Source organism: Bos indicus x Bos taurus, chromosome 24, assembly GCF_003369695.1.
Source record: "Bos indicus x Bos taurus breed Angus x Brahman F1 hybrid chromosome 24, Bos_hybrid_MaternalHap_v2.0, whole genome shotgun sequence".
NCBI lineage: Eukaryota > Metazoa > Chordata > Mammalia > Artiodactyla > Bovidae > Bos > Bos indicus x Bos taurus.
This window is the reverse complement of record NC_040099.1, coordinates 32,707,826-32,727,499: the sequence shown is the minus strand read 5'-3', so window position 1 is coordinate 32,727,499 and position 19,674 is coordinate 32,707,826. Positions and strand designations below refer to the sequence as shown.

Sequence of the window (19,674 nt, the reverse complement as noted above, 5' to 3'; positions counted from 1 at the left end):
AAGGAGATCCAACCAGTCCATCCTAAAGCAGATCAGTCCTGGGTGTTCATTGGAAGGACTGATGTTGAAGCTGAAACTCCAATACTTTGGCCACCTGATGCAGAGAGCTGACTCATTGGAAAAGACCCTGATGCTGGGAAAGATTGAGGGCAGGAGGAGAAGGGGACGACAGAGGATGAGATGGTTGGATGGCATCACCGACTCAATGGACATGGGTTTGGGTAGACTCTGGGAGTTGGTGATGGACAGGGAGGCCTGGTGTGGTGCAGTTCATGGGGTCGCAAAGAATCAGACATGACTGAGCGACTGAACTGAAGTAGGGCTTAGGAAGACCTTTTTAACAGACTCCTAGGATAAGGCTAATGCAGATAGAATACACTAGAGAGAGATGGCCCTAGGTTATCATCTTTTGGTAAGTAGTAAATCAGAGAGTCAACTGTATGGCAGAGTTATACATATTATGGGGCTGCTGGAAAAAATGCTTCTAACCCTTTGGTTTTCTAAAGTAGGAGATTGCTGAGCTGAGTTTTAGAGGAGGAGAAAGATGCAGTCATGTGAAAATGATGGCTGGAAAGATGTCTCAGGCCTTGGACCTGATGAGCAAAGGCACAGAGTGACAAACGGCACGTGTCTTCAGGTCCAGTCTCTCGAGGGTCAATGGAAACCAGATGGTAAGATGAGATAGTTGCACAGGTCACAGCAAGAACCATGGACTTCTATGGAGTAAGGATTTGCAGCAGGGAGGGACGGGAAGCAATGAAGAACAAAGTAGGTTTGGATTTTAGTTAGATCCCCAGTGACTGAGAGAGATGAACACAAGGACAAGAAGATTGTAAAGCCACATCAGATCCCTAGGAGTTCTAGAAATCAAGCAGCACATAGAGGTTTTAAAATTTGTTAGGTGCTTTTGCTGTAACAGTTTGCTTTTCAGAGGAACTTGGACAGAACTTCCACATTGCAGAAATGTGGAAAAGTATATAGGCTTGCCTTCTGTGTTGCCGATTTAGCACAGTACATAACACCTAATCCGTGTTCAAGGTGACCGACCAAGTTTGGTTAGGCGACATAAGCATATGTCCCTCATTCCAAAAGTCACCATAAATGAGATATCTAATGTTTGTACTTGGGGTTCTTAGCCCAGAGTCATTACACTTTTGATAATTAAATATATTATAAACTAAACAAGTGGAAAGGAATCGTCCACTTTCATTTCACTTTTACTTACACTACAAAGTCAGGGGGAGGGGGGGCGAGGAGACAGCGATGAGAACCAAAAAGTGTACCACCTGCAGATCTATCATCACACTCAAGTCACACTAAAAGAGCATTTCTTCTTTTAAAACGTAATATTCATAAGAAGGGGCTTGTCTGCCACATAATAGGCACTCAGTAATAGGTAATGGACAAATTAATATCCTCATAAAGTGGTGTGTGCAGCATAGATGTAGGCCAGGGTTTTAACATCGCTTGTTACTGCAACGTGCTCTGGTAGTCTTCATTTTTTTCTCAAGTTAAAAAGTTTTGTCGGATATATGCCCTGATGATGTTATTTAATCGTTGATTTACAGTGATTCTTGTTGCTTTTTAAACGTGTGGAAATGGATTACAACGAAGGCTGCTTGGAATTTGACCATCATGACTCCGATGGTATAAATGCCCAGGACAAACATTAGAGCCCGAACGGGGTAAAAAAGCAGAGAGGGTATTTGAAGGAGTCAGTTTCACTTGGGTAAAAGGGAGCTAAAGTTACACACAGTCCTTATGGACTTGCAACCTGCAGCTGATGGTATGGTTTGCGAAGGATATACCATGCCTGAAGTATTGCAAGATCCGGAATTACGAGAAACAGGAAGATTCAGGATCAATGCCAGATTCTCTTTCAGCAGGCATGTGTCTTGAGAGGAGTGCTGTGCTGCATCCTATTATTGTACCAGTGTGTGTTGTGTACATCGGCAGAGTTTTTTTTTTTTCAAAAAGGTGAGTAGAGAGCAGCAGAATAAGGGGGACGAGGGGAGAGTAGTGTGATGCAGTGACAGCCACACAAAACTGCCGTAAATCTGTTTTCTTTGAAGCTAGACCCAAAATGGAGAGCCTGTTACGGCATGGAGACTCCTGTTTCCTATGCTCCTGTGTATTCTGCTAGAAAAGGCAAAAACACTCCTCCCTGCTCCGAGGAGTTCCGACCTTTGTCTCTCTCGGCTTCCCATTGGCTGTGGCCGCTAAACTCCCGCCTCCTCCCGCGCCCGTTCAGAGCTTCAGGGAGGGCGGGGCTTTGTGACGTAGGCCTGACGTCCCCCAGGGGTATAAAAGACCCCGCAGGGAGCGCCGTCTCCTCCAGGAGCCGCCGGCAAGGGGGCAAGGAGGAAGCTCAGTAGAGCGTAGCCGAAAAGGAGAAGGTGGGGCGATTCTGGAGGAAAGCCCCCCCCGCCCCCACCCCCTTGCGGCTTGGCGGCCGTTAGGCCCTCGAGGCCTCTAGAGCGCGGTGTGGTTGCTGGAAGGTTCCTCTAGCGTCAGGAGAGTGGGAGGCTTGCGCGGAGGGGCGGGCCCACATCCGCCAGTGAGGCGGTCAGCGCCCTTGGGGCGGACTTGGGGGTCCGGGGTCCGGGTCGGCAGGTCCGCCACCGCCAAAGTAGTCGATGTGGAATTGGGACGCCTGCTCACCCAGGTCTCTCTGCCCTTTCCACCAAACCAACCAAACGGCAAAAACGAGCACCCTGCACAGTCTTTAGGGAGTGAGTGGTGGGTACCCTTGACGAACTGTGGCTCCGAAGCCCCCTACTCTCGCATCTTCAGCCAGAGGCGCGCCGTTCCTATTCAGGCGTTACTCCTCTGTCGGGGTAGGGGTTGTAAAATTTGTTGGTTTTAGACAAATACTGGTCAAATACCAGTTTGGGGAGAACTAATAAGCTGTCATTTTACACAACCCTCAACGGCCCTATGTGTGACTTTACCCGGTGATATAGGTACGATCCGTGTCACGGTCATTTCTCATCTTCAGGACGATTCTTTGTAAGGCACTGCATCGCAGGACGCACAATCCTTGGTCCTGGGGCGCTAAATACCCCGCATATTCGCGTGTGGTGGGGTGGGGGTGCTCTCCTCACAGTTGGTAGCACCAAGTGCTGACTATAGTTAGCTGTCGGGGTTCCTGGTAAGCCACTTTGAAACTCACACTGGGGTGCACAGGATATACTTTAAAAAATACATATATATGAAATGTACATGTGTCATCCATTTAATTACTATGTCCCTTAACATTCAGCATGTGGGCCTGCCAGAGATGCACCACTAGTTATTTTAAAGATGGTTTAATTCAGTGAAGCTCCTGTTAGATGAAACTCTTAATAGTAAGTTTTCATTAGGGGCTTGAATACAGTATTCTTAATTATGTTCTCAAAGAGTTTGCTTTGGCCAAAACATTTTTTTTTCTTGACCTTTGGTGCTATGCCACATTCAGTTCAGTTCAGTTGCTCAGTCGTGTCCGACTCTGACCCCGTGAATCCCAGCACGCCAGGCCTCCCTGTCCATCACCAACTCCCGGAGTTCACTCAAACTCACGTTCATCGAGTCGGTGATGCCCTCCAGCCATCTCATCCTCCGTCGTCCCCTTCTCCTCTTGCCCCCAATCCCTCCCAGCATCAGAGTCTTTTCCAATGAGTCAACTCTTCACATGAGGTGGCCAAAGTACTGGAGCTTCAGCTTCAGCATCATTCCTTCCAAAGAACACCCAGGGCTGATCTCTGTGGATCTCCTTGCAGTCCAAGGGACTCTCAAGGGTCTTCTCCAACACCACAGTTCAAAAGCATCAATTCTTCAGCACATTAGTTGCTTTTTATTAGAGGCTGGCCCCTTGTATAATGGCTATAACTGAACTGTGTCACTTACTCTATGAAACTCATTCTATTTACTACAGAGATATTGTTGAGGACCTGGTACATGATTACACTGTTCTCTTTATGAGGACCCATAGGAGAAATTTCTCCTGGGACTCATTGCCCAGAATAGCTGTGATTCTCCCAAGCATCTGATTTGTTTTTTAATCTCAGGAAACCTGATCATTTAACTCTTTATGATGTGATGGCTTCTAGGTAATTCAGAAGGCTGATCTGACAATCCATCTCTAGTGTAGGACCTAAGGTTTGTATTGGGATACTAACTTTACCTGTGGCTTAATCCTATTTTTCCTACCATAATTTTCCTCTTAACTACTGAACTGAGTTCCTTAAATATTTTATTGTTCTTTATGAGTATTCATAAGCCTTCTTAAAAGTTTTTAGAATGAAACAAAACACACACACACACTGACACAAGTTTAGGGTAGCAACCTCTGCAGCTTAGAGTTACACAGTAAAGGCTATGCAATGCCCTTGGTACCACTTAAAAATCCAGAAAGCCAAGAGAAGGGAGAGAGGAAAACTAAGGTAGAGGTCAAGGGAAGATAGAAAAGAATGGATGGTGGTGGCTGGTATAATACCACAAGTAACTAATTTTAAAAACAAAGCTAAAATATATACACTTAAGGATGATCAGTGTGTCTGAGGATATACTTAGGAAAGTGCGGGGAAAATATTTTCTTGTAGAAATTTAATTTGTAATAACTCTATTTGATGAATGTACAGAAAAGCCAGTTCCCATGTGGTTTGGAAGGATGTTTCTTAGGCATAGATAAATGAGCTTAATTTATCTTTCTTGAAATTCTACTGCACAAAATACTTACTGAATTTTGTAAAAATAGGTTTTGTCTGGTTTTTGATCTTTGTTTTTAGTATCATTCTGGTGTTTCTGGCAGGGCTTTTCCCATGGATTTCTTTAACAGTACTCGATTGCTCATCTGCACATGATATGTTGTTGGTAGTATGGTTCTTTTTTTATTTTTCAAACTACCATTAAACAGTTTTTCTTGAATAAATACCTAGAAATCTGCACTAAAACTAATAATTTTAATAGATTTATTCTTAGAAACTATAGTTAACTCGTAACATTTTCAATAGTAAACTTCCATACTATTTATAAGACTGTTTTTCTTCATTGTAGTTGAGATTACAGACATCCCACCAGCATGATTTCTTCAAAGCCCAGACTTGTCGTACCTTATGGCCTCAAGACTCTGCTTGAGGGAGTTAGCAGAGCCATACTCAAAACCAATCCACCAAACATCACCCAGTTCGCAGCAGTTTATTTCAGAGAACTTATTCTCTTTAGAGAAGGTTTGTTACTGCTTTAGATTATACATTTGTTGCTTTGAACAAGAAAGTATTTTAAATTGGGAATTTTATGTATCTCATTTCCTGTTCTTATTTCTTCAGGACGTCCTTGTCTGGATATAAAAGATCTGGTTAAACAATTTCATCAGATTAAAGGTAAGTGCCATAAGTAGTAATAGTTTCATAAAAACCTAGTTATGAATTACTGTATCATGCCTAACATATGCTCCAACTTAAGAATGATATAAATACTGTTTAAATAATTACACTGATGTTTAATCACACTGATGCTTTATTTTTATTACTGAATCAGTTTTTCTTTAAGAAATCTGACACTTTGCAGGAAACCCTCAACTTTTGTTGGTACCATGAGATCTAGAAGGAAGGGTGTGTAAACCCTTTCCAGTATGCCATCTTTGAACTGAATTTTGTAGTGGTAAAGACTCAAATTATAATGAGACACATTACTTAGGAATGTTGTGTATTCTCTTCTTGGAAGATTATTTTAATAGAAAAGGTTAGTCACATTTGTTTTTCACCTCCCCATGATGCTTTAAACTGCAGTCCATCTTGGAGGACAGGGCAGCAATTAGGTGTCATTAAACATACTTTTCATAGACAATTCAGATAAATTTTCCATATTACGTGGTCTCTGGCCTGTCTTTGCGATGTGAGGCTGTATATATCTGCTTACAGGAAAAAGTTGTTTTATATATATGTGTGTAAATGTCTATCTTATGTGAACATAACAATGGAACTGAGGATGGATGAACAGTGAGGAAATCAGAAGGGGAAAAATGTAAAAGGCAAAGTTTACATGATGAACATTTGGAAAGATCAATGAGCAAAAGAGTCTGTATTAGTTAAATCCCAAGAACAGGCACACGTCTAAAAGAATTGTAAGAAAAAGCTTTTGGAAGAATTCTGTGGAGAAAATGGTGACGAAATAACTAAATAATGCTCCATTGGCTGACCAACATTTTGGAATGACCATAGAGAAAAAAGGTAGGAACAGTGAGTTACATCCATGTTTATTCTCTGCTACTGATATTAATAGATAACTTAGCCAAGATAGGGAGAAATTAGGGATAAAACCTAGGAAAATGTAAAAATCCTGAGGGCTTGGACCTACAGTGAAAGAGACACCCAAAACAGAAAACAAGATTAGGAATCTCAAGAGTCAGCATTTCACAGGGTAGGGGAGTGAGTCGCCACTCAAATAGGAACGTTTTTATGTATCTCATTTCCTGTCTAGTCTGGCTGCTTCCCTGCAGGGTCCTGATGGCGTTCTCAGCTTACCATGGGAAACAGGTCTGGGATTTGCTTATAACCTTGAGGCTTCTAGGTGGCACCAGTGGTCAAGAACCTGCCTGCCAGTGCAGGAGATGTAAGAGACACAGGTTTGATCCCCGGGTTAGGAAGACCTTCTGGAGGAGAGACAGCAGGCAAAGTTGTTACGGCCTTTCTACTAGTTTATACCAGGAGCTGTTTGAGAGGACTGGCTGTGCAGGCTGGCTATGTTTGAGAATGGTGATAAAGTCAGTGAATCTTCATGGTGGCAGGTAACTAAGTGGTAGCCTTTGAGACTAACTTGTTTACTGAAGAGTTTATCCACCATTCAATTTAGGATATGGACTAAAGGGATGGATTTTGGTCCAGCAGGGATTAACATCTTTGAATCTCAGGTTCAAAATAAACAGACTGAACTAATGGAGCAGCTGTACTTCTGATGGAGGTTAAGGGGTAAGAGACACTGCTCTTTCTCTTCTAGAAACTATAGATATCAAGGAAATTGACAGAGCATGTACAGATAATCCTGGAAGCAAGCTCACAGTATGGCTGTAGAGACAGATTGCTCTTTAGACAGCAGAGCAAAAACAAATGTTGCTTATTCTAGTTTACCAGAGAGCGGGGGAAGGTAACACGAAGGTATGACCAGAAAAGTTCAATGTTACAGTCCAGTATCGATGTCTGCCTTTTATTGTCATCCCAAATGGCTTAATGGACTTCTTCATTATTATATATAGAATGGATAAATAATAAGGCCCTATTGTATAGCACAGGGAAGTATATTCAGTATTCTGTGATAAGCCACAATGGAAAATATAAAAATAGGTATATATGTAACTCAGTCACTTTGCTGTACAGCAGAAATTAACACCACATTGTAAATCAACTATACCTCTATTTAAAAAAAGACAACACCAGTTATTAAGACTTAATTATGTGGGGAAGAGCTAAATTGCCATCCCTAATGCACTGGTGTCCACTCATCTCCCAGATACCAGATGTATCCCCCAAAGTTATTTCCAAACTGGAGAGTTTGCTGCCTAGCAGCATTACTACCAAGCTGCCTGTACGCATGGCAAGTATGGTGATAGCTATGTCCTGTACAGACCGTTTGGTTCCAACACTTCAATCTGGGATTTTTCCTAGAAGGACCCCACTGTTGGTAGGCCTTGTCACAGGACCAGTACTGTTTACCTATCGCCCCACCGCCTTCAGAATTTCACGCAGAGTCAGGTGATGGAGAGAAAAGAACCAGATATGGGAGCAAACGTTTCTCACTTCTGTCATTTCTCATCTTTTCTCCCATTTTCCAGAGCCTGCCTCTATCCAGCCTCCACTCTAGCAAGTTTTTCACCCACGTGTGCTCATTCGCAAAGCTGCTCATGTAAAACCCTCTTTTGGATCCTCTTGACTTTTCTGCCATTTGATTAAAGAGGTCTCACTATGTATGAATCAGTGAGAGCGTTTCTGTGTGTCAGTCTTCTCAGGAGAATTTCCTCACTAATCTGCATGAGTCATTGAGGGGACTTGAGAAACTCAGGCACTATTTTAAGGCAAAACAGTTGTGTCAAGTTCTACCACTTAGTATATCTAGGAAAAGAAAGAAGGAGAATAGAATTTATTGACTACCTGTTTTGTCCTAGGCAAAAAAGTATGTTTTGTCAATTAAGACAACTGTATAAAATAGGTGACATCCTACAGTTTTACTCAAGAGAAATCTGATGCTTGGGAGTGAGTTGGTAACTTGTAAGTTTCTAAAATACTATTTGGTAGAGTTGGGATCTAAACTTAGATCTTCTTAGTAGCATGAAGATTTTCCTAGTAGTATGACTCTCTTTCCACAGTAGCCAGAGTAACATACCAGTAACATTCCTCTAGAAAAAAACTTTAATTTTTGAATTTGGAGCAAAATCTCAATTCTCTTTTCCCACATTATCTCCCACTTTTCACTTCTTCCTCCTGTCAGCTTCTTGTATGGAGCCTACAGCCCAGATTATACTAATTCTGACCTTGCCACCACTCCATGAAGAGGGCTGTGGTCTCTCCATCAGAGTGGCACCTTCCATCCTCCTAAGCCTAATTGAGTCTAGTTTCCGATGTTATTCCTGTCTTGACTTCCAACAGAGGCAGGAGATAGCCACTACTTTGGAAGAATCAAGAAGGCCTAGGCCACCAAGGTCCCTAACCGAGTTAGCCTGTTAACGAACTATTCTAACTGATTCTGGTCGGATGTTCTTGGTGTGGCCATAGAGTAGTAATTAGAGTCATGAACTGCTGCTGATCACTGAGCCCAATTTCAATTTTTATGTAGCATCACAGTAGTTATGTGTACCATTAAATATTGTCTTATGTAGTCATATTAGATATAATAATGTCTCCAGTTTCTTAAGCCCAATTCTATCTTTATGCCTTATAGAATTCATTACACATACTTGTAGCTTATCCACCTTTATTAAACAAAAAAGGAATCTCTATTTCAGGACTATCCATACCAAATTTTATGAGGCTTGGGTGTTCACTCTACATTTCTGGGCAGTATTTTCAAGTAAGGCTATACTGATTTCCTAAACAGAGATGAGTATTGTGTCAGAAGGAGTCTTTCATTTCTTGAAATTATGTGTTTGCCTAGGCAGGGTGGTAATTTGTACCAAGATAAGAATTTCATTAAGTTAAAAAACTGGAATGATTATCTGGTGATGTTGTTGGGAGTGGGGCTTAGGTCCTTCATGCTTTAATGCTGTGGTAAGATTAAGTATTTTGGTAGTAGTCTATACTAAAGAACGGAGAAGGCAATGGCACCCTACTCTAGTACTCTTGCCTGGAAAATCCCATGGACAGAGGAGCCTGGTAGGCTGCAGTCCATGGGGTCGCAAAGAGTCGGACACGACTGAGCGACTTCACTTTCACTTTTCACTTTCATGCACTGGAGAAGGAAATGGCAACCCACTCCAGTGTTCTTGCCTGGAGAATCCCAGGGATGGGGGAGCCTGGTGGGCTGCTGTCTATGGGGTTGCACAGAGTCGGACACGACTGAGGCAACTTAACAGCAGCTATACTAAAGATGGCAAATAAATCACTAGGAAAAAGGGTATAGTTGAGAATTGGGGTCAGATTGTCAAGACTAGGGACAGAAATACAGGGTCAGGATTAAGAGAGGAGAATGCTGGGCTGAGAAGCAGATAAGGAAAGCCATGCAAGCCAGGACAGCAAACCAGATGAGGTCAGGAACACAAGGAGAGGTCAGTATAAGAAGCAAGACCATCCTGGGCCTCATAAGCTAAGCATCTGACTCTGCTGGCCAGACACTTTGATAGCTCCCTGTCAATCCCAACTCTTCAGTGTTGTAGGTATATTTCTAAAAGATAATAAATTAGTATACCCCGGGTTTAGATTACCTCTATTTTTTCCTATTTGCTCTGTTGATCTCTACCCATTGAAGCATTAATTTGCTTTAGGGAAAAGGCAAATAGAGTCTGCAGCAAAGAATCCATTACTCGGTTCATAATTAAAAGGCTAAAACTTTGGAGTTGTATAGGAGCCTGTTTTTGTTGAGAGATTTTCTTGGAATTTTCAAAGGTGTTTTAAGACCTAGTGTTAACAGAATCAAGTTTTTACTTTAGATAAACCATAGAGGAGGCAGGAGAAAAGACAGGCTCAAAGGCCATTTCCTGCTGCATAGGAGAGGGAAATAGAAAGTCCTTGACAGTGGGATTGTGGTGCATGAGAAATGCCAGCTGAGGCAAACTGGCGATAAGGTAGGTAGAATTTCTGATCCGAATTCCCTGAGACCCAAGCAGGTGGCTTGTTCTCTGCATTCTTGTGCTGCCTAGAGAATGCATGCTCCTCAGAAGCTCACTGGGTAGCTCACTGGTAGCATGGTGCTGCATTGAGCACGTCACATGCTACATTCAAATCCTACACTATAACTGTCATGACCAGACCTTCAGTAAATATTGGCTGAATAAACCAACTGCATTTATGCACTGGATTGAAATACTGGAGGTCTTTCTCAGGTAGGCCTGGGAGAATATTTGTTTCCTATGGTCTGTCTGGCTTTTCGTGCATCCAAATGTGTTTAGATGTCTCAGAGTCCTGACTAGCAAGTAATCCAGATGGGAAAACTGAAGTGACTCAACCCTGCAGAGAGCTAAGTGCAGAATGTCCAAGCTGGGACTAAAATACTGTCAACTGGTCCTTAATTGCTAAAGACAACCAAATTATGAAGAATATCTTAGTCCTTCAGTGAAATAAGCACACAGGCCACACTTTCCACGAAGAAGAAGCGTGAGTAGTAAATACAGTGGAGTCAGAGAGCAGCATCCAGGTAGTATGCATTACGCTTCTACCTAGGTAACTAAGAGGCAGCAGAAAAGCACAGTGTGTGGGTCAGAGCCAGAGCTCAACCACAAGAGTTCACAAAACTTGAGCCCCATATTCACCATGGTAGCATTTTTCAAATTCATGTGCAGGAAAAGAGACCAAGCAGAAACTGGAAGTCACTCCAGGAAGAGAAAACAGCAGCAGAGTTTGGGGCTCCTGACGAGGCTGGGATCTAGACGACAGTACCAGAGAGGAGGCATTTGTGGAGAAGTGTTTCCCAAAAGTCTGCAAAGATACTTTCTTTGGTTATTTTGCCAACTCCTAAGGTGCTCATGTGTGGACTCTAAGGTTTGAGAAGGCTTAGCAGAGAACAGCTGCTGGAAGACTGAAAGCTAAGTAGGATTTTCACAAGTGGTACAGTGTTGGGGGGAGGCTTTGGAGTTTAGACTCAGCCAAAATGAAGAGACTTCTGGAAACTGGCAATTCAGTTGAGACCCCAGGAACATCACAGACTGGGAGTAAGACAATGTGCTAGGAGTAAGAACAAAGTGTAATATACCTACTTTGACAAAATATAAAAGGAAGTCTCAGGAGGATCATATTTGCCATTATTAGAACAAGATAATTAAAAGATAGAAAGCATGGATGAAAAGCTGGAGAACTTCCAACAGAGTAAGGCTCTAAAAGCAACAACAACAGTTATTCTTATTAAACAGCTTTACTAGCAGAAGACAAAATTGGAAACTAAAAAACAGGGTAGTAGAAAATACCCAAATTGAAGCAAGAAGAAAAACAAGAGGACAGAGTGTAAGACATGTGTGGGACATGATCAAAAGGAGGGAAAAATGTGTAATTACAGTCAAAGGAGGAGAAAAGAGAGTAGATGAAAAAGTGGCCGAGAATTATCTAAGGCTGACTGATAGACATCAACTTACAGATTCAAAAAGTTTGAACACACGGCAGCATAAGGACAAAGAAAACGACACCTCAGTACATCATGGTCAGATTGCTGAAAGAGACAAAATCATGAGAACAGGAAGAGTAAAAAGGCATATTACTTTCAGGAGAATAATCGGACAAACAGCAGATTTCTTAACAGAAACTACAGAAGCCAAAAGACAATGAAATGACATCTCTAAAGTGCTGAAAGCAAAAATCTGCCAACCTAGAATGAATATATATATGCAGTGAATACATCCTTTAAAAATGAAAGAATACATTCTCAGGCAGACAAAAGCTAAGGTTACAAGTCAGCAATCTTTGGAATTGTTAAACAGACCTTTAAAACATTAGAATGTTTTACCTTCTGTAGTAATAGATAAACAGAAACTCAGTATAAATTCAAGTTACATATGTATAACTCATATGTATATATTTGTTAACATTCTCTTATGTATTCTAAACCAAACCTAGTGGTTAACCTAGTGCTTTACGTTTCAAAACCATTATTATAGCTTAAGGCATTTGATCTCAATGTGATGAAATATGACGTGTGTGTGTGTATATATATATAGACATATAGTATAATGGGGAAAAACATCCTGCATCTTATAACCAGATTAAGAAATAGCCAACTAATTTTAATCAAAGCGGATTTAAAGATAGGTTTATAATTTTTAATTTGATATTACATTTCAAAACTTTTAAAATAAGTGTTGATTTATTCTTTCCCCATTTATACATGATTCATCGTTTATAGAGTAACTTTTAGGTGAATGATTCTATTTAATCTCTACAAAGACTCAAGATCGTACAGACTAGGAGGCTGAAGCTCAGAACCATTGGCTTGGCCATTAAATCTATTCAGTCAGGACTGAGATCCAGACTTTCTCATGTACCTTTTTACAATGAGAAGTTGTGGGGAAGGCAGCAATGTCATAAATCCTCTGATGAGTTGTCATGATTCATAATTATATAATGCTTTACCTTTCCCACTCCAGTATTCTTGCCTGGAGAACGCCACGGACAGAGGAGCCCAGTGGGCTACAGTCCATAAGGTCACAAAGAGTCAGACACGACTGTGAGCTACTAACACTTACCTTTCCGGAACGGTGATTAACAGGGGACTTCCAAAGGCAAAAATAAGTGTAAGGATTAGTCTTAGATTTTTCAGGAATGATAAGCCTGTTTTAAAAGGGCACATGGCCTTCCCACAGTTGCTGAATTCCTGTAAGTGACATCTCCGAGGGGTCCCATGCAGGCGATCTATGGACTTCAGTGATCCAATCTCAAAGCTGGTTGTGTTCTTGACAATGCTCATGGTAAATAAACGACTGCCAACTTTGGGATTGGAAGTCCCCATGAGGGAAAAGAGAGTTGCTGGCATAGAGTTGGTAGGTGAGTCTAGAGAGGAGTGGGCTTGGGTTTCATGGTGGCAGTGGGCGTCCTGACCTTGCCGTTGCCTTAAGGGTGGACTTGGGTGTCCGGCTGGAGGAGTCTGGGATTCCAGACACAGGAAGTTCACACTCATACGCCCTTTGTGAAAGATGGAAGCAGGGTAGAAGTCCTATGTCAACACCAAATAGAGGGCTCCTTCCTACCACTGGCTCAAAACTGACCACAGATAGAAAGCAGAGATCAGCTGCCATGGATGACACACAGGAACAGTGAGAAAGGACCACCTGGGTCAGCGAGTCCCTGCCTGGCATCATCGATGAGAAACAGCAGGCTGCCCCCAGGGGCAAGAGTGTGGCAGAAGGGGCTGAGGGAGAACACTCAGGGCCAGGACTTAAACCCCAAGCACCTATTTCTTTACCATGAAGACTCGTTTCCAAAGTTTTGACTTGAAGCAAAAATATATTCTCCTGAGGCAAATTTAACTTTTCTTGCTGATTTCATGACATTAGGGAAATGCTTCTCCAAAGAGGTAATCCTGAGTAAAGTAGGCAGATGTGAAAACGTTTGAGTCCTGACTCAGGTGGTTAGACAAACGTGAGTGACAAGCACAATGTTGAGTCCAGAACATGATTTCACAGCAGTTTTCCAGCTCTGGGAGTTTCTGTATGTCATCAGTTGACTTGAGCTTGTGAGCCATGGTTATTTTCTTCCCCTCCAAGGACTCGCTGAGGCCCTCTTCCAGAGCTCTTTCTGCTGCTCTTGTCTGGGTCAGTGCTTCGGCCGCATCAGCCCACCTCGCCAGCAGGTGCTAGCATGTTTAGATAAGAATACATGACATTTCCTAATGTAAAAATATGCTATGGTAGCCCAGTTTTACAGTTTAGTAAATTGAACTTTATATACCAGTTTTCTTAGAGAATGCCTTTTAATATGACAGCATGTGTTTCATTTAAGTTATGAAGTGTTTTTTCCTTTCCCCAGTTTTCTGTGGAAGTTTGGATCAGGAGATTTTTTTCAGGGGTGTTTTCAGCTGATTTTTAGGCAGAGTTATGATCCAGCTGAAGGTGGTATCTGATTATTAGCTTTTGTCACTGTGCTACTTTAAGTAGTCCTTTATTTCTAAGGTAATGAACTGAGGTCTCTCTTCGGTAGATAAGGACAGGGGAGTTTCACTGCCCACACTTAAGTTACAGATGTTGGACAGTGAAACAGAACTTTCAAGGTTGCGTACATGACGACTTTGGTATGCTCAACCTGTGCTTCCTTTAAAATTCCTTTTTTGAGGACTATGTACTTACTAACTCATTTGACCTTCATTTTTAGTGGAGAAATGGTCGGAAGGAGCGGCCCAAGAGAAGAAAGCAGAATGTGTGAGAGAACCAGAAAGAACGTCTACCATTTCCCTAGAGCCTAAACGGATGGAGAAATCGACGGACACCGAGGAGGATAACATAGCAGCGCCGCTGTTCAGCAGCAAAACCACTCAGTTCCCGTCAGTCCAGGCTGACCTGTCCCCAGAGCCTGAGGATGCAGGTGAAGCACTCCGGGGCCCATCCAAACCGACCACCCCTAAGAACGCCACCCCACCATCGTCACCGTTGCCAGCAGCCGTCACTTCCGAGTTTGCCTATGTCCCTGCGGACCCCGCCCAGTTTGCTGCTCAGATGTTAGGTAATGTTCCATCTGTTCATTCTGATCAATCTGAAATTTTAATGGTGGATGTGGCAACAAGTATGCCTGGTATTTCCGAGGAGACGCTGAGCTCGAAGGCTGCTGAAGAGAACGTGGTGGCCCCTCCTAGTGTGTGTTCTGGCAAGCTGGTAGCAGAGCAGGTTGTGAGCGAAAAATCTGTCCATGTACGTGTGGGCAGTAAGGCTGAATCACCAACGACTTCCTCATCCCCCTTGCAGGGTGAACAAGAACCTCCTGCTTGTGACCATGCTTCTGAGGTCCCTTTGCAGGCTGACATTGAGGTGACATCCACCATGCACATAGCTTCTATCTATAATGATGAGCCTGTAATCGAAGGAGTTACTTATGTTGAGCAGTTACCAGAACAAATAGTTATCCCCTTCTCTGATCACGTTGCTCGTCTTAAAGGCAAGGAGCAGTCACCACCACACAGTCCCATACTTGTAGTAGGCAAAACAGCCTCACGCGGGTCTGAAAAATCTGTGGGTTCCGCAAAATTTGTGCAGTTGGAGAGTACAAAATATGACTCCTCAGTCCATGTGGAGGCAGACGGCTCTACCAAAGCAGTGAGCTCTGAGAAATCTATGCACCTTGAAGTGGAGATCTTTGCGCTGGCCCCTGGCAGTGCTGGGCAGGAGTCCGGGGAAAACCCTGCGTCCCAGGAGACGGAGGTCAAACCCGCGCGCTCAGGGTCCGTAAGATCATCTAGTGGCCCCCAACCTCCTGTTCCAGAAGGTCTTTATGAACCAGAAATGGAACCAGAACGGGACGCAGCACCTTCCAACGAGGTTTGATGGAGCCAGGTAAGAAAATTACTTACAAAATTAAAAACTACACTTCTGGTGACATCTCTATTTCAGGTGACCATCTAGGTAGGCTCCCTGCAGACTGGTCAGAAGTCTTTCAATAGTACTGAAAATGCCAAACCTATTTAAATAAAGGCTTTGTTGTATTTGAGATTTTACTCTCATGAGATGAGTGATTTTAAAGTGACATAACCACTGCTTGGCCTCAAAATTTGGTCATCGAGTGCTCTTCTGTTGTTTGGACATACTGTGTCGCGAGAGATGTTCGAACCTGTTGTCAGGCACAAATGTGTTCATGTGATCTGGTTACAGCTACTGCAAAACTGTAATCACGGAGTGTTGGTTTGAAATTTCTCACTCGTGAACGTAAACGCGAAAGACAACAATGCATTTACCTAGGTGGTGGCGTTGGAAACATGGAAGAAATGGTGGTGTGTTTGACTGCTTTCGCGCTGAGGGAGAGCTCTGCAAGCTGTCTGGGGGGCTGGTTGAGCACTGCCGTCTTGCCTGGGGGCTTCTCGCAGCGGAGGGAGCAGCTTCATAGCCAGATGGAAAGGGGAAAGGTCAAGGTGAAGTTCTGTCCCCCAGGGGAGCGGGGTGGTAGCGGCAGCAGGAAGGATGGACGTGTCAAGGCTGGCTGGCTTCCATCGTTACCCCAACAGGAGCCTAAATCAACCTGCTTGCTTGGCTGCTGAACTATCACTACCGCTCTCCTGTGACACAGACGCACATCTGACCTCCCATCTCGGTCTAGTTAATGGCCTTCAGTCCACCCGCCCTCCTACTTCATCCAGACGAGTGCCGCGATGCTTCTCCCTTGAGGTAGGTGGGACGTGCAGGAACCAACAGCCCCCCATTCCTTTTGCAGAAGCTCTCTCAATCATGACTCTTACCAGAGTCAGAATGATAAAGAGGTGTTACCACAGCAGGTGTTTAGAGATGAAATTGTCTGGCAGTGTGACGGGGACTCTGCACAGCTGGAAAGGCAGGGGGCAGCATTGGAGCGTAGCCTGTGGGGGCTGGCATTACACTTGTGGCCTAGGCAGCACTTCATCCCAAGTTACTGTTCTCAAGTGGCTTAACTGCTTCCAAAGCACTAAAGGTATTTCACAGACACCTGACGACTTCGCTTGTGCTTATCTTTAATTAGCTTCCAGAGGGGTCAGTTTCAGGAGCCTGAAAATGTAGCTTAATCGTGTGCATAGTGTCTTCTTCTTTTCTGAAGGAGGAAGAAAAAAAAAAACTGCACAAAGGCTATATGTTGCTCTTCTGTCCCATCTTCTGGGACTCAGTTCTCCACACCAGCACTGGCTTCAAGTAGACAACTCTAACCTGACATGATAGCATCCTTGGTGGAAGTGAATGGATGACACCCCAAGACCTTTTTTTTTCCTTTCCTTAAAGAGCCACTGAGAGAACATGCAGCCTTCTACTGCCACCTAGGACCTATAATTTCAAGCCTCGCCTAAGCCCGAGCAGTGCTCTAGATTATGAGTCCTAGATTATGTGGTGTTTTGTGTATGGTGACCAACTGGCGGGCGACGACAGTGCCTGCAAAGGGCCCGAGATAACTGATTATGTGATCAAAAGATGCCACCTAAGTGCTGAGTGCTGATTTCTTCTGTAAAGAGAAGAATCACTATGCAGATGCATTAACACTTTTTCCAGTGGCTTCACACGCTCTTCAGTTGATTCTTTTGGTGGAGCTGGAAGTGCTGACTCATTTCCTGAGGACCCTGGAGAAGCCAGGTCTAAAGTTCCTGGAAACAGCAGCTTAGAATGAGACTGCTCCTCAGCCACAACCCTAGTGTCCCCGCCACTCGCTATCAAAACACTGTTCTCATTTTCCAACTGTAGAGAATCTCTCTTCTTTCACATTACCAAACACAATTTATTTAGCCCTCTCTATAGCATGCTTTATGGCACATATTACTACAGCTGTTTGTTTATATGTAAAAAAAAAAATTTAAGACATTTCTGTGCATAGCGCCTGATACAGAGACCAAACCTTTAACGCCTGCAAATTTTTTTTTTTTTGTAGCGATAGCAGCAAGCGAAGCAGGACAACCACCACCATATTCTAACATGTGGACCCTTTATTGTCTAACTGATATGAATCAACAAAGCCGCCCATCACCGCCACCTGTACCTGGGCCTTTCCCCCAGGCGACCCTCTATCTTTCTAATCCTAAGGATCCACAGTTTCTGCAGCATCCACCGAAAGTTACTTCTCCAACTTATGTGATGATGGACGACAGCAAGACGACCAGTGCCCCGCCTTTTATTTTAGTGGGCTCAAATGTTCAGGAAGCACAGGATTGGAAGCCTGTTCCTGGACATGCTGTTGTTTCCCAGTCAGAGGCCGTGAAGAGATATGCCACAGTGCAAGTGCCCATTGCTCTTCCTGCAGATCAGAAATTCCAGAAACACGTCCCCACCCCCCAGAATGCTAGTCCTCCTACAAGTGGACAAGATGTGCCCAGACCAAAAAGCCCAGTTTTTCTTTCTGTTGCTTTCCCGGTAGAAGATGTAGCCAAAAAAGGTTCAGGATCTGGTGACAAACGTTCTCCCTTTGGAAGTTACGGTATTGCTGGAGAAATAACCGTGACTACTGCCCATGTTCGCAGAGCAGAAACTTAAAACTGGCAGGTAAATTCTCCTCCTCGTGTACCTGGGCCTTAACACGTTTGTGTGTGTTCTCAGCAATTTGATTTGTTGGCCTGTAGACAAAGGTACTTTAAGACAGCTGAATGCATGCCTCCCTGACGCCCAGTTACTACTCGGTGCGTGGCAGGCACATGGCACCAGGGACGCTCACCAAGGCTGTGGTGTCAGACGTGCACCAGTCAACCAACTCGTTTACCCTGGAATGCCTAGTCCTTTGTCTAGCCCTACAGAAGATGCCAAGGCGATGGAGTCACAGAAAGACAGTCTTATGTGGGCATTATAATCTAGTTGGCAGGTTTAAAGGGCGGGAAGGAGCAAGTTGGGCAGTTCTAGAGGGAGCACACTTAGGAGCACTCGGTCCATGTGCTAAGCGGGCTCCCTCGTACAGTGAGTATTCAGAGCAGAACAAAGAGGGTGGAGACACATTAGAGTGCTAAAAAAGCAGCGTTAACTGTAAATAGTTTTATCCTCACAAATCAGTACGTTTTTCTTCAACCAGTACTTATTACCACATACAGCGTCAGTCTCTCCTCCCTGACGCGAGCACAGAGGTATTGATGCAGGCCTTTGTCTAATAGATGGGGTGTTCAGGTCCCAGTGTAAACGGACATGTGCCTAGGAGAAGCTGGTCATGCACGGAGCCCCCAGAGTCCAAAGGCAGGAAAGAACAGACGAGAGACCCTTAAGGTGAAGTCAGGTGGGAAGAGGGGACCTGCCTCCCAAATGAAAAGATGGGATTAAGAGTTCAGTGGGAAACCAGAAGACAGACAGCAGCTGAACCCCAGAAGCTCGATGTCAGTTAGAGGCAAGTTCAAGTGCATAATGACTATTTAAGGAGGCACTGTGTTCCAAATACCTTAGGACATTGACTTACTCACACCCTTTGTAGACTTCCAGTGGAACTGTCCAAATGGCTGTCTTGAGCATGAGATGCCAGGATATTTTAGTGCACAGGTAACATTAGTTATGAGCTTAGCAGAGCAGGAGCATAGGACTTGCATTTCTGATCATCCACTCATTTTACATGTTCAGTTGTCTGAGTAAACAATTTACTGTTTACATTATTCCTAACAGATGCCGAAAAGGACATTGTTTGAGTCGACGTTCAAGGTGGAGTCTGCCACCAAGCGTACTATATCAATAAACTTCATGCAAGCATAAAGCCTTGTCATCTTGCTTATTTTGTAACTTAGGGGATATAGAAACAACACAACCAGGTCTTAGGTACACACTGTAAAAAATATGTATTTCCACTCGAGCAGTTTGCTAGCAAGGTTCTCCAGTTAATCATTCCCTATCTGGCATTCACACCGAGTGAATACAGTGGCACCTTACTCTTCTACTGTACTTACCCAGAA

At 43.6% G+C, this 19,674-nt stretch overlaps 1 protein-coding gene across 5 annotated transcripts; it reads left to right on the top strand.

Annotated features, from left to right (window-relative positions):
• Positions 1 to 244: 244 nt before the first annotated feature.
• On the top strand, positions 245 to 19,478 carry CABYR (calcium binding tyrosine phosphorylation regulated). Of its 5 annotated transcripts, XM_027526175.1 has the most exons (6): positions 245 to 2,396; positions 5,035 to 5,207; positions 5,307 to 5,360; positions 14,475 to 14,822; positions 17,691 to 18,298; positions 19,391 to 19,478. In XM_027526175.1, exons 2-5 carry the CDS (start codon positions 5,060 to 5,062, stop codon positions 18,287 to 18,289), a joined length of 1,149 nt encoding a protein of 382 aa, XP_027381976.1. In that variant the 5' UTR covers positions 245 to 2,396; positions 5,035 to 5,059; the 3' UTR covers positions 18,290 to 18,298; positions 19,391 to 19,478. The 5 variants fall into 5 exon arrangements, with proteins under 5 accessions (XP_027381976.1, XP_027381973.1, XP_027381972.1 ...); XM_027526172.1 differs by lacking the exon at positions 19,391 to 19,478 and having other exon boundaries at positions 245 to 1,977; positions 14,475 to 15,646; positions 17,691 to 17,776; XM_027526171.1 differs by lacking the exon at positions 19,391 to 19,478 and having other exon boundaries at positions 14,475 to 15,646; positions 17,691 to 17,776.
• Positions 19,479 to 19,674: the final 196 nt, after the last annotated feature.